The following is a 14,281-nucleotide window of genomic DNA, read 5'->3' as shown; positions in this document are numbered from 1 at the left end:
CCATGCAATCTCAACACTCCACCGGTCATTGAGTACACCATGAGCCCATTTGCATACGTCGATGAACATTTCACTGCAACAGGCGACAGCTCCACAGGTGTTGGAAAAACTATTACCCACTACGAGTGTTCAGCATGGTGTTCCCGAAGGAGCAGAATACCAGCTACCATCCGAATCAAGGTTATCCCAGACCACATCACCGACTTAACACAGATTTCGCATGATGAGGCCTTCCGCTGCCCAGAGCTACAAGTATCTGTGCTAACGAAGACCACCGCCCAAGAGTAGCAGCAACTTCGTTGCAACATGAGTTATATTTTTCTGCTTGCTTAGTTCCCTCTCCAAAATAATAGTGCAAATTCATTGCACATGCCATTGTAATACCCCTCAATGTATCTTTCTCCACAAACTTTTTCACTCTGAATAAAACAAACTATGTGCCCTTTCTATCACATACACTAGCCATTATTTCTTCTTCCTTGTGCAACTTTTTTTATTATCCAACACCAAATAATAAATTAAAAAAACAAAGCCCTATTTCAACTCACTTATAATGAACCCGTCTGATCAATTATAAATAGCTACTGTTTTATGTAGAACAATTCAGACAATTAATTATCCAATACTCTGCACTCTAATTCTTAAAAAAGGTATAAGGCCGTTGCGATCCCAGCATCCTCAGCGTTTGGACGGTGCTCTGGGGCCCATTGTCGGTGTGAGGGCTGCAGTTCGGGTCTGGCCCGCTGCTGCATGGTGGACGTGTGTCTGTTTGGGCCTGCTCTATCTTTCCGTCGGTGTGGGGTTGGGGGGTCTGGTCGACCGCGTTCTCGATTCCTGGTGGAGTTTCTTCTCTGGCTGCCGCTAGGTCTCCTCTCGGATCCGGCAGATCCTCTCCCTCCGCTGGCTGGTCTTGCCGGCTGCGGCGGCTTTGCTCTCCAATCTGGCCGCTGCTCTCTCTTCATCGGCGATCTGGGTCTGGAGGGGCTGTTTCTTTGGCGGGATTTCTTCGCCTATTCGTTTGGCCGGAGTGGCCTGCTGGTTTACCCGAGGCACCTTCATTCTTCTTGATTTTTTCCTCTTTCTTTTTCGGATGGCTCTGCGTTGATGGTCTATATGTGTGCTGCTCTTTGTTCTTTGTACCTATATAAGAAATGGCCGTGTTCTAATCGATTGTTGTTGTGGAGTCGGCATACTGCTCTCGGAGGCGGCAGCGTCGGGATCCGTTTCTTCGGCATGCTTCACAGTTGGGGGGGTTGAATCCGGGCGGTGCTGGTGGTGGGTTGCTGGTTACTGCTCTTCCTCTTCACTGTAGGTTTGCGGGATTTTCCACTTTTTGTTTTTCCCTTCGATTACTCAGATTGATTGCTCTGTCTAAAACTTGGTTGCAATTTATAGGTTCTCTTTTTTGTTCTAAGATGGTGGTTCTTCTGTTGCCAACACACACAAACGCCTCAGCAGCACCTACTTCATAAGTTGTTGTTCATGTAGGGCCACTGGAGACTGAGCTCCCACCTGCACTTTTTGTAAATATTTCGGTTTGTGAAATGTGCGAACCTCCGGCTAAATGCATCTAATACTCTTCACTTGTGCAGGACGAACTTGTGCCGTTGCATCTAGGCATGCACCGGCAGAGGCAAATGGTGTAGAGGACCAGGGCTCATCAAGCAACAAGAATGCACGGTCGGGGCATGTGCTAACACAGCTTATTCACGTCACGACGAAGTTCCAGACCGGCGACATTCACCTCTACAGGATGGATCCCGTGCCTCTGATCATGTTGCTGATCGCGCCCGACACACGGTCTTCTTCGTGGCAGGGGTAAACTCATGGATACTGCAGTTTATACCCTCGCTAATTTGAGTAATTTCAACCTTGATTGTCTTTTCTGCCTGAAATTGTTGTGCTAAATCTCCTTACCCGAAACCGTTTTAGTCTTAACCTATTTTGTTTAGATTTAGCTGACCATGCGTGATTATGATGACTCTGCATGTTTTGTTTACACATCTTGGGTTAGGAATAGAAATTTAGTTTGAGTGAATAATTTGCTTAGCCTATGATCTCTTCGTCTAGCTTATCTAACAGTTCAGTTACTACTGTTGTCATCCTGCATAGCAAAGAGTGATGCATTTCTGCTTTACTAGCCCCTTGGCTGATGCTCCTCGTGTGTCTGAAATTTTCTATGACAAATACAGGCCATGTATTCATGGTTCCTAGACCTGCCATCAAGTTTGGGCATACACACGATTTGGAAAGAAAGAACTTAGGATTCTACTGAGGTTCTGTGCAACACATTTAGCTTGGCAACATGTGAGAAAATTGCATGACTGAATTTGAAACATTTGTCAAAGGTGAAGTGCCTATCAAAATTACTGTGTATACTTCAAGCTCTCACTTACAACATGAATGGTTTACTACTTTTGTTCACCTATCAAAATTGCATGATTGATTAGCGACAATGTAGCAATACCTTAGAACTATCCTGGTTTGTTTCAGGTTCCGAAATCTGCTATTGCATGGCCATGGCTGCTAAAAAAAAGTGACAAGATCAGTAGAACATGGACTCCTTTGAAGAATGTAAACCCGAATTCATGTGGACATCAAGTGCAGCAGCAGGAATTCGCCTTGGTTCAACAATAGTTGTTGACTGCATCTAATCACCATCTCTTGCAGGTCGATCATACAGGCTGATTATCCTTCAGCACATTTGCGCCGTCCTTCAGTTGCCCATCAATTCCATCCATACCATCCGCCATAGCAATGGCCCTTCGAGGGTTATATCGGCATAGGGATACTGTCGGATGGTGTCAACTCCTAGACATCAGCCGTCCCAAGGTTCTGCCATGGCGACCACATGCCCACCGAGTTTGCCGCTGTGGAGTGTGCATGGGAGAGCACACACAAGACGGTCAAAGTTGAGAATCATTCCCCAAACAACAGGCGGATCAGCTCTATGCAGCATCGTTGACTTACCAGCCACCCCACCAGGGCGTGGCAAGAAAAGGCGCAGCGTCAGTCCAACTGTCTACAAATAGTTAGAGGGAGGCTGCCTAGAATTACTAATTAGAAATAGAAAGAAAAATAAAATACTTTCTCTGATCCAAATTAACTGGCGCAGCTATATACTATGTATTATCAGCTCCCATTACACAAATTAAGTAATTCTTTTTTTTTTGCCCAATACAATTGAGTGGTGAACTAATATTAGGTGTTTATTTGCATGTGAGTTCTTGAAGTTGTTAGTACATGCTCTAAATGAACTTTAGTCACAACTTTTTTGTGGGAACTTAAATGTCAGTAATCTTCTTGATTAGCAGGTCATACAAATTTCATATGCATGCCTGTTAATGTATTCTGAGCTTCTCACTGGTCAGATCTGAAACAGGTGCGACCCAACCATTGTCCCTGAAGCAGCTGTTAGTCTTGGTTTATATCTATGCACGCCCCATCCTTGGTTTGATATACCCCTATCATGTGTTTGGGTTCTTCATTTTCCAACGTTTTGTTGGTATTCCTTTTGCAGTTTATCTTGGTTCATCTATAATTTTTTAGGATAACCACGATTTTCCGCAGAAAAAGACAAGTAACATTCTAGCAGAGTGCCGCTAGGGTGTTACTTAGGGATAGACGCGGATAGTGTTCAGTCTGTTGTTCCCATGTTGCAGTTTTTTGCGAGATATCTGTTAGGGATGGCAAGATTGTATGTGTAAGATATTTATGCTTATCCGTCCGTGAAACATATTGACCTTTAATTTTACCACAAATATTAGTTTGGTGTTAATTTCGTCAAGCAACACATGAGATACTGTAGGCCGGGTGTAGTCTTAAACCTTTTATGTAATAAAGCTATTTATTAAAAAAAGAGATATTTTTAGCAGCTCTTTGTCTGGTACTGAAAATGACAAAAGGCTATTTGAACAACAAAATTTTCATTCAGGGGTGTGGTGACTGGTGAAGCGCCGTAACATGCGAGACAAAGTGTGTGGTATATTCTTCTACAATCCAAACCTAATACACCACCACGATGGCATAAAAAACACGCACGCTGCCCCATCACCCCGTTCTGTATCGATCTTTCATCACATATGCGAACGTGAGGCAGGCGGCGCGGCGAAGCGCGCTGTCCATCTAGTAACATATACTTACGTACTATACGAAATATCCACCCCTTCACAAACGAAAAATAAAATTTTAAAACCACATCACCTTATATTTTTTCATGAACATGTACACCAAAAACTGCCAAAAAAAGAAACCTCACGTTCCAGTTTTTTCTGCAATAAAAATAGTCTCTGATTAACCGGTAATCTTCATTTCGTTTAAAGCAAACATGTCAGTACTACATGGGTGCTCCATTTTGTCTATTTCATCTCCGTAATTTTAACAGCTAGCTACCATGCATGTTCCTTCTCTCTTCACAACACAATAATCTTTCAACTACGTTTCAAATCAGCTGTCATAGAACTTACATACATATTTCCTCCTCTCTATCGTCGCTACAACTCAGTTCATCTTGCCAACAACAAACACCACCAGCCACTGACGCCAATCCTGTCCAGACTGCAAACCACACAGAAGAAAACAACAACAACACATCAGCCCATGAACACACATTCTGCTTTCTCATAGATCCATATAAATCTTAGCCTATGTGTATACTATCACACATCAACTTTTCTTACACCTGTAGCACAACAGAACAACTAAAACAAGAATCCCATCTCCTGTTATGACCAGAATTATTCTCACATCTTTCAAAAAATACCTGCCAATTTTCAACCTCTAATATATAACCTAAAAAATAAAACAACAAACAACTCGAAAAACAAACAGGGAAACAGCTACACCACTAGCAAATAAACCGAGTAATAGTTTTCAATTTTATTCTACACCAACTGGTACCACGCTTCTACCATCTCTAACCAACTTAGATTCAATGAATCACCTACTCTCTACGTTTCTATGCCTTCACTACTTCAACACAACATAAAATATAATCCTAAATTAATTACTCAAACATTGTCCTGCCAGCACATTAACACTGCTACCCATCCACCACAATCAGCCGACCTCAAATAACAGAACCTACACACCCTACTCCCTGTAACAACGCAGTTACACACTGCTTCAGCCTAGGGCCTACCAAACCAGCTGTGAACAAAGGACAAACCACCCACGTGATCACACCTGAATGAAAGCACTCGATGTGCCAAAAACAACCAAAAGAACACCACTGTCCATACAATACAGCACGGGCCACCATTTATTACTACAAGCAGCTGTTATTTTATAGGTTCCACGTGGGACTTTTTTTAAAATACGTACTTCTGAAGGCACACTATCAACAACTTTTGCTGAAGTGTATCTACGCATTTTATGTATTTGCAAATCCTGTTAAAGTATTAAAATTCAGTATTCCAGTTTGACAGCAGTAGCTCCATAAATTAGAGTCCCAATCCACCCCCCTAATCCCACCAACAGCGCACACCGACGTATGGAGCTATGGGCAGAACCAACCAAGAACTCTCACTACCATCTAAACCGCTACCAAACACAGGCCATCACTACAACTCCACCTCACACAGGACAACACACAACTGATGTCCATCCACCATAGAAACATACACATCACACACTTACCACCAAACCATGCAACACCACTATTTTATACAAGTAACCAGTCCATCAAATAAAAAACACACCTAATCTATGTACTGCAACAAAAATACTACAAAGACCAACACCATGGACCTACTTTCAAACTAACAACATATTCTCAGACTTTATCGCCCAACATAAAGCTCCAGATTTCCTACAAATACCCATTTTCATAGTAATTCAAAAAGAATACCAGCCCGCATGATAATGAACCTAAAATTTAACATCCAGGATAGTCCCTATCATCCAGAAATCTCAACACTTTAGCTCAGATTTCAACTAAACTATACTAAAGTCCAACACCTAAACAAATTCCTAAACACCATGTCTCTACCTAAAAAAAAAGACACTCCCAAAAATAGCAACATAAACACACTGATAGCAAAAAATCCCACACAGCATACACAATATCAAAAGCCCGGCGCAGTATGCACAATATCAAAAAACCCGGCGCGGCGTGCCGCCGTGCCTCTATTTGCTAGTGTCAATTAAATACAGTATAATTTATCAAAATACAAGGGACATATGAGTAACAAGATGTTGAAGAATGAAAACTCCCTCACTGCAAGTCTCAGAAGGAGGAAGCGAAACAACCCCCGCAAGCGAGGATGCACCGAAACCCTCGCGTCCTCCTCCGGGCCGCCGCCTCTCTCCTCCGCCCCGCCGCCGCCGCCGCTCCACAAACCCTAACGAATGCGACACCCGCTCCACTGCCGCTCTCGCTGGGGCGCGCTCTCCTCCCTGGATACCGCCGCGCCTTCTCGACGGACTACGGCAAGGACGTGGACGAGGTGAACCGCAAGTTCGCCGAGGCGCGGGAGGAGATCGAGTCCGCCATGGACAGCAAGGAGACCGTCTACTTCAACGAGGAGGCCGCCTGCGCGCGTGACGCCGCCGGCGAGGCCCTCGGCGCCTTCGACGCGCTGCTCGCCCGGGTCCCGCCCGCCGACGCCGACAAGCTCCGCCGGTCCATGGGGCTCAAGATGGAGCAGTTGAAGGCCGAGCTCAAGCAGCTTGAGGAGTAGCGGCTGCTCCAGGCCGCTCCTTGATGAGGGCATCGAGGACAGAGGTTTGTTTTTTGGGATCAAATCTGGGCGAGGTTTGGGTTAGCAGCATAGATGCTTCTTTCATAATTGTTGGATACTCTGATTGAGGAATAAACTTAACCAACAAGCTGTTCCAGTATGTTATTGTAATGGAAGATCTGGAGCTAATTTGAACCGTGATCCTTCAAATTGTCTGCATACAATTTTTATCGGCAAAATTGAGCTTTGTCTTCAGTTCAGGAAGAAAAATCGATTGATGTAGTTGCAGAATCAAATTGGAGGGGCTAAACCTGTAGTATGTTCTCGTGCTAGTACTGAGATTAAAATTGAGGTCAACAGTTAAAATGGATGGTGTCATTTTGCATGATTTGCTTGATATTATACTTCTTATAACATCCATTGAAAACAATTGAGTAAGTAGATTGGGTACATTTGCATGATTTTCTTGATATTATATACTTACTATTGCACTTCTTTGTGCAATGAGTACCTAATGTCACATTGAAAACAATTGAGCAAGTATTAGTTACACATGTTCATTTCAGTTCAAGGTGTGTCCTGGCAGATGAATTAATCTTGAAGAGAACTATGGACTGCTGCTATGATAGATAAGGTAGATTTATGCTGCAACTACGATTTGCTATCTGCACTAATGCTTAGGAAAATTGGCAGCTTCCCATGGCTTCTGATATCTGATATAATAGACATGTCTCTATAATTGACATTGATGGTGGTCCAAGAATGAATCAAACTATTCTATAATCTATACACATATGACATCCTCATGTTTCTGTTTTATAGAATATTTCACCTGAGCTGCCCTTGTGAGCTTGCTTCGTGATAATAATTGATTTGCTGCACTTTGATATGTGCATTGAGACAAATTTTTAGTGTTGCAACTTGCAAGTAATCAGGGCCCGTGTATTGCAGCATTGGAACACGTGAATTTTACACTAACCTCAGACTTAATTATTGCTTGGACATGGATGTTGAATTTGACTGCTGTTTGTTCCTCAAAAGTTCAGAAGAAGGTAGTTGAGGATTTGCCACTCTGAGTACAGAGGCAGCTTAGGTTTTCCACTTGAAGTATCCTGATCTTTCTCCCCTCATCTCCCTTCTTAGTTCCTACCCATGTAAATGTTACTATCGACACTTTGGAAGCCAACCTTGGAATATTGCTGAACACCAAGCTGTCAAGCATGCCAAGAATGATATGCAAGCACTGCACCTTCACTGTGGCGCGGCATGGCTAGGAGGGGAGCTGCGAAGTGGTGATGAATGACGAAGGCGGCGGCAGCTTCATGACGGTCAATGTGGTTTTTTTGCCTGCCAGTTAGGATGCAAGGACTGGATTTACTCAAACATAAAGCAACTGGACTATACTATTCCAACAGAAGACATCTGATCCCACATTCGTAATTTGGATAGCGAAACAGTGATAAGGCAAGGTAATATTACCACCAATTATGAAATAGAGCAGCATGTAATTTCAGCGTTGCCATCATCTAGGCCCTTTGCCGTAGCCTCCGGTTCCTCTGGGCTATGCTGGACGAGCCATCGGTTGCCTACGCCTTGCCACATCTCATGACAGTTGGGCTATGCTGGACGAGCCATCGGTTGCCTACGCCTTGCCACATCTCATGACAGGGCCTTCCGGCGACGGTCTGGTGGTGATGAATGTGAGGGATAGTCAAGTTAGTATCCATCTTGATTTTTGATATCCAAGCATTGTTGAGCAAAGCTTGCTTTACATTCCATTGCTTCCTCGTTGATGCTTCATAGATAAGATGGGCATTATCTTTGGTCCTCATCCCATTGAGCCAAGGTAAGTCCCCAAAAGGTGCTATTTTACCATCGCCAATTGAGATTGTAGTTATGGCATTAAAAAAAGGTGCATGTCCATCTCATTGCAATGGTTACCCATGCCCACCTAAAGCTTATTGGGATCCCACCATTGAAAATAAGGCCATCTCAAACAAAGCTCCCTTGCAAATTTCTCAAGGTGGAGGATCCCCAACCCTCCAAGATGAGTAGGCCTACAAACCGCTTCCTAATTTAGCTTGCACTTGCCCTTGGTAACCTTCTTGGTAAATATGCACGCTTGATCTTGTTCATAGAAGCAAGGCAACCCAACGGAACATTGGAAGGAATGAGGTGGAATATCTCCTGAGAGGTGAGGACGGACTTGACAAGGGGCCCGTGCCCGACTGCTTTAATGTTCTTCCCATCCTAAGTGACAAGCTTCCCGGCCATCTTGTCTTCAAGAGGTTGAAAATCCACCCTCTTAAGATGCCAAACTGAAAGAGGTAATCCAAGATACATCATAAGGAAGGAGGGATGGGTCACGGGCAACCCACTAAGCAGCCCATCAAGGTCAATGTCACCTAATAGGCACCCACCATACGTTTTTTTTTTGGAAATTTGTATGAAGACTGGTGACCTCTCTGAAGGTTGGAAGAATAGAAGCAAGGTTGCGGATATCCTCTTTGTTAGGGACCACAAAACAACCGTGTTGTGCACATAAAGCGAAGTCCTAACACTGGTGCCCCTCCCTCTAATCTTTTGCAAGAGCCCATGTTGAGCGGCCAACTCAAGGATGCCTTGGAGGGGGTCAATGGCGAGGACGAAGAGGAGCGGGGAAAGTGGGTCTCCTTACCTAAGACCCCTTCCATGCTTGATAGGCAAGCCGGCGACCCCGTTGAGAAGGACCCTCGACGAGGAGGTGCAAAACAAAGCGGTGATCCAATCTCGAGTGGGAATCCATGCCTCTTGAAGAGCTCAATAATGAACTCCCGTCTAATGGAGTCGAAAGCCTGGTGAATGTCAAGCTTGAAAATGAGCGTTGGTATGTTGCTTTTGTGTAGTCTTCGAAAGCCTGGTGAATGTCAAGCTTGAAAAGGACTGTTGGTATGTTGCTTTTATGTAGTCTTCTTGCAAGGTTGCCAACATACATGAAATAGTCATGGATACTTCTCTTCTTTATGAACACGCTTTGAGCATTGGAAATAAGATCGTTCATGAGCGGTTCAAGCTGGAGGGCTATCATCTTGGCAATGATTTTTGCAATGTTGTGGATCAAGCTAATGGGCCTATAGTCGGAGACCTCCTCGCCCCCTCCTTTTTAGATAAAAGCACAATGTTGGTCGACTTAAGCCATTGGAGATGAGCAATTAGGAGATTGTTAAATTGAAGGATGGCTCTCATGACATCGTCTATTATGATTCCCCAATGTTTCTTGAAAAAGACACCGGTGAAGCCGCCGGGGCCAGGGGCTTTGTGGGAAGGCTTTTTTTAGATCTTGTCGGAAGGCATTTGATTGATGCCTTAAGCACTTCCTCCTCTGTGAAAGGATCTTTGATCCCTTAAATGGCCACATTGCCCAAATTTAGGCTCTCAAGTGATCATGGATGCTTTTGTCTTTATGCTCATGCCCGGTTACCCACCAACCATTGTGCTTTAGGCGATGTATATGGTTTTTCTTCTCCTAGCGTTCACCCTTAAATGTAAAATTTAGTGTTGGCATCACCCTCCTTAATATTGGCTATTCTGTCACTTTGCTTTGTTCTCGTACGCTCGATGATAGCGAGGCTAGTGACCCTCTTCTTTAGGCAAGTTCGAAGATCTTGCTCATCCGGAGAGAGGTGGCGACTCTCTTGGTCGATGTGAGGATACCTAGGAGGGCAGCATGAAGAAGCATCTTAGTCTTGGAGAAAAGCCACGGCACACCTGTGATGATTTGATGAACCTCATCGAGTCTAGTCTTAATTTGCAAAGGCCTGCGTGTGGTGGTGAGATTATTTGTTTCAATTGTTAGTACTTCCTCCATCTAAAAATATGTGTCTCAACTTTATCTAGATACAAGTATATTATGGAGGGAGTAAGACTATCTATGTTATAAGACTAACTTTACAGTATTGTTGGCATTCTCATCTGAGGCCATGGTCGACACCATTGGGATCTTGTTTCATCCTGTGGCGCACGTTGTGCTGCCGAAGCACTAGCACCGAGGCGCAGCAGCCGGACAAGTCGTCCGAGGACAGGAGGTCCCCCACGTGTCCTAGCTCCGGGCACTCCTCGTACAAGCCTCCCATGCCGCTCGTCATCTGGGTGACGGCCGCGCTGCCACCGTCAGCACCCTTGCCCACGACGAACAGCGAGTACATCCCGGCCATGGAGCACAGAGACTCCACCAACTCCGGCCCGTTGCTCACGTACCTCTCCGTGTAAGACACATGCCCCGGTGCCACGAACCTCGCGTAGAAGTCCGCCATGAACTCCTCGTCCGCCATGGCCTCCTCTTCCTTCTCGCCCACCACCACGGCCACTAGGTGATCATCACCACCTCGCCTGGGAGACATCAGCGTCGTCGACGGCACCTCCGTGCTGCTGTGCAAGCTCGCTCCCGCTGGAAGGAACCTCGTCACCATCACGCTCACCGACGGATGAGCCGCCAGCCGAGTCGCGTACGCCACCGCCTCCCTGTCGTCCGGCCCACCGAGAAACACAGCCACCACGTTGTGCGTTTCGCCTGCGGGGTCATCAGCTGCCGACCTGCTGGGACCGCCCTCTGTGGCCGTGGACTGCCTCTCCGCAATGGTACCGAGGCGGCGCTCGACGAGGACCCCGACGGTGCATGGCGCTCTCTGCAGGATCCGTTGGTTGAGCTCTCGGCGGTTGTCGTGGCGGCACACCATGCGCCCGTCGTAGCGCTGCTCCTTGTGGAATGGCACGACGACGAGCGACGCGCGTGCGTCCTCCGCGCCGTTGCATACGTCGGCGTCCATGGTCTCGAGGCTGGAGATGGCCGTCATCTGCCGGACTGGAATGAAGGTGCCGTTCGTGAAGCCGTTGACGGCGGCCACCACCTGGTCGATCACCGGCGCGTAGCCCCATCGGCCACTGTCATCGTCCTCTTCGTCAGCTCCGTCGCCGGTGTGGTAGAAGTGCGTGATGGCGTACTTGCGCGAGCTCATTAGCTCGATGAGGTGGAGGAGGTATATGGCGACAGGCGTGGCGCCCTTGGAAAGCTCGGCGAGGGTGAGCATGGAGTGGACGCTCCCGGCGCCGTGGACGCAGACGAGAACGCGGAGCTCCTGGTCAAGCTTGAGGTGCTGGAGGCAGTGGGAGCGGTACTGGAATGCGCGGCGCTGCTGGCGGACGATGGCGGCCGACGCTGGGCCGGCCATGAAGGTGGTGATGATGGAGGACAGGAGAAGCACGCCCTGCGCCGCGCCGTTCCAGATCCCGGTCGAGTCACCCAGGTTGATGGCGAGGATGTCGGCGTAGCCCTTGACATTGAGCAGGAAGCCGAGCACGAGCGTCTCCCTCGCCGGGATGCCGATCATCCGCCCGGCTACAACCGTGCCGACCACCCTCCCGATCGTGCTGAGCAGCGTGGTGTAGGTGACGACGAAGAGGAACTGGGTGGGGGTGAAGCAGTTGATCTTGGCAAAGTCGAGCCTCGCGCCGATGGTACTGAAGCAGAGGGGCATGATGATGCTGTGCACGGGGTAGGCGAGGCGGTCGATAAGCGTGCGCGCCGTGGGGCCTTCCCGCGGCGTGGTGAGGCCGATGATGAAGGCGGTCATGGAGGCACTGTAGCCGAATAGCTGGACGTGCTGCGAGAGGCCGACGATGAGCACGAGCATGGCGAACAGCTCGTACTTGCTGATGTACTGCTTCCCTTGCTTGGTCTTGTTGACAAGCCTGGTCATCCATACCATAATGCGCACGGAGACCCACACGTTGAGCGCCATCCACAGGAACATGATCACCTTCACCACCGGCAGCGCGACTAGCCGGTTGGGCGGTGGCAAGGGCTTGCCGTCCTTGTCGTAGGTGGTTGGGCTGACCACCATCATGCTAATAGCGGCGAGGCTGGCGATGTCGTTGGCGAAGGCGGTGCCGATGGCGAGCTGGCCGGTCTCCGAGCCGGTGATCTTGAGCTCCGTGACGATGCGGATGAGGACGGGCGAGGCGGTGCTGGTGAGGACGAGCATGAAGAGGGCGGTGGAGGCGTAGAGGCTTTCGGGCTGGAAGGTGCGCTGCCCTGGGTGGAGAAGGCCGTAGAAGAAGGGGCCAGAGATGGTGGCCAGGACGAGGCAGAGCGCGGAGCCGCCGAAGGCAACGATGATGGAGGCACGCAAGTGTCGTCGGAGGTAGCGCAGGTCCATCTCCAGCCCGATGAAGAACATGAAGACGACGCGGAGGTAGTAGATGGCGTCGCCCAGCGCCCGGCCGGCGTCCTTCATACCCAGCTGCCGGAGGTCGACCATGCGACCGAGCACCGTCGGGCCGACCACCACGCCGGCCTGCATGCATGCGCACGCAGTATCATATCAGGGCGAATCCCAATTGCGAATTGATTCTCAGACATACCAAGATTCGTACCAGGATGTGCGAGATGATGCTTGGCTGGCCCACGCGACGAAGCACGGAATGGAAGAGGCCAGAGAGGACGAGGACGGAGGCCATGAGGCCGAGGATGGCCAGCACGCCGGCCATGAAGTAGGACCCCTCGGCCACGTCGGCGGAGCACTTGGCCTCGTCGTCCTCCGCCATATCCGAGATGGTCTCTTCGGTCGCCGGCCGGCCAGACAGGCCTCCGCCGTTGAGCTAGCTTGCTATATATGGTGTTCATGAGCTAGCTAGCTACGGTTTGGGTGTGGTTCCTCTTGTCTTAAATTGTCGGGAGACGTGACCGATGAACTAGAATGCATGAACAGATCTAATTGAGCTGTTGCAAGTTTGCAACTAGCAACACCCTCTCCAACAAGTATTTGTTTGTTTTGTTTTCTACCGGAGTTTATGCCTAGCCTCGACAAAAGAATTTGTGCACCCCAAATATATACATACCATTTATTGGCAGCCAATCCGTAGTTGGTTTCGTCGTGCACAGTCAATGGATGATCACCAGTAATTTAGAAGCGGGGAAGTTAAATATAGATGCCGTTTTATTTTTAGGGACCTAACATAGATGTTTACTTGTTCATTCGCAAAAAAAATATGTTTACTTGTTGCAGAACCACTGAAGACTAGACATGAGGCATGCCTCCCAAAACTTAAACCTGAAATCTTACGGGCGGGCGCGTGTCTGATGGACGTCCAGGCAGTCCAGTTGTCAATAAAATGGTAAGCTAGCTGGTATCATGTGTCATTTTTAAAAAAACTATAACTTTTAAACCGTGCGACCAAATTACAATTTGTTTTCACTACTAAAATCCCCATGACGAGAGCTTCGAAACTAGACCACATTTTCATATGTTTCGACGAATTTTTTTAACAAGCAACTTTGATGCGCGGCTGAGCAACTTTATTGTGCAGCAAACCAACTTTGATGTGCGACAAAGCAACTTTGGTGTGCAACGAACATGTACATTTTTTTGTACACGAAGGCACAACTTTGGTGCTCGACAATAATTTTGGTATCCATGGGAGCAATTTCAATGTGTGACAAAGCAACTTAAGTGCCCTGCATAGCAACTTTGGTGCCCGGCGACGCGGTTTTTGAACCATGCAGGGCAACTTTGGCGCCCGAGCGAGCACTTTTTAGTGTCCTGCGAGCAACTTTGGTACTCGGC

At 47.6% G+C, this 14,281-nt stretch overlaps 2 protein-coding genes and 1 long non-coding RNA gene across 5 annotated transcripts; 2 read left to right on the top strand and 1 right to left on the bottom strand.

The window, feature by feature from the left end:
- Window positions 1-790: 790 nt before the first annotated feature.
- On the top strand, window positions 791-3,310 carry LOC127295045 (uncharacterized). 3 transcript variants are annotated; one of them, XR_007847434.2, is made up of 5 exons: window positions 791-1,308; window positions 1,396-1,484; window positions 1,593-1,818; window positions 2,193-2,348; window positions 2,494-3,310. It is a non-coding gene; the product is annotated as an uncharacterized lncRNA (long non-coding RNA). The 3 variants fall into 3 exon arrangements; XR_007847444.2 differs by lacking the exon at window positions 2,193-2,348 and having other exon boundaries at window positions 794-1,312; XR_007847429.2 differs by lacking the exon at window positions 2,193-2,348 and having other exon boundaries at window positions 795-1,308.
- Window positions 3,311-6,207: 2,897 nt separating this feature from the next.
- Window positions 6,208-6,895, top strand: LOC127295041 (embryogenesis-like protein). Its single transcript, XM_051324952.2, has one exon. It carries the CDS (start codon window positions 6,264-6,266, stop codon window positions 6,678-6,680), a length of 417 nt encoding a protein of 138 aa, XP_051180912.1. The 5' UTR covers window positions 6,208-6,263; the 3' UTR covers window positions 6,681-6,895.
- Window positions 6,896-10,508: 3,613 nt separating this feature from the next.
- Window positions 10,509-13,535, bottom strand: LOC127295037 (cation/H(+) antiporter 2-like). Its single transcript, XM_051324947.2, has 2 exons — window positions 13,092-13,535; window positions 10,509-13,012 (listed from the first exon to the last, which is right to left on the bottom strand). The coding sequence occupies exons 1-2, from the start codon at window positions 13,260-13,262 to the stop codon at window positions 10,628-10,630; spliced, it is 2,556 nt and encodes an 851-aa protein (XP_051180907.1). The 5' UTR covers window positions 13,263-13,535; the 3' UTR covers window positions 10,509-10,627.
- Window positions 13,536-14,281: the final 746 nt, after the last annotated feature.

The sequence above is a fragment of the Lolium perenne genome, chromosome 1 (assembly GCF_019359855.2).
Source record: "Lolium perenne isolate Kyuss_39 chromosome 1, Kyuss_2.0, whole genome shotgun sequence".
In the NCBI taxonomy this organism is placed as follows: Eukaryota; Viridiplantae; Streptophyta; class Magnoliopsida; order Poales; family Poaceae; genus Lolium; species Lolium perenne.
The sequence above is the reverse complement of the archived record's forward strand: the minus strand, read 5'-3'. Positions and strand labels throughout refer to the sequence as shown.

Excerpts from the sequence above, each read along its gene's own strand:
- LOC127295041 (XM_051324952.2), top strand. The coding sequence starts at position 6,264 with ATGCACCGAAACCCTCGCGTCCTCCTCCGGGCCGCCGCCTCTCTCCTC.
- LOC127295037 (XM_051324947.2), bottom strand. The coding sequence starts at position 13,262 with ATGGCGGAGGACGACGAGGCCAAGTGCTCCGCCGACGTGGCCGAGGGG. Across the intron at positions 13,013-13,091 it reads GCATCATCTCGCACATCCTG|GCCGGCGTGGTGGTCGGCCC; the intron begins GTACGAATCTTG and ends GCATGCATGCAG.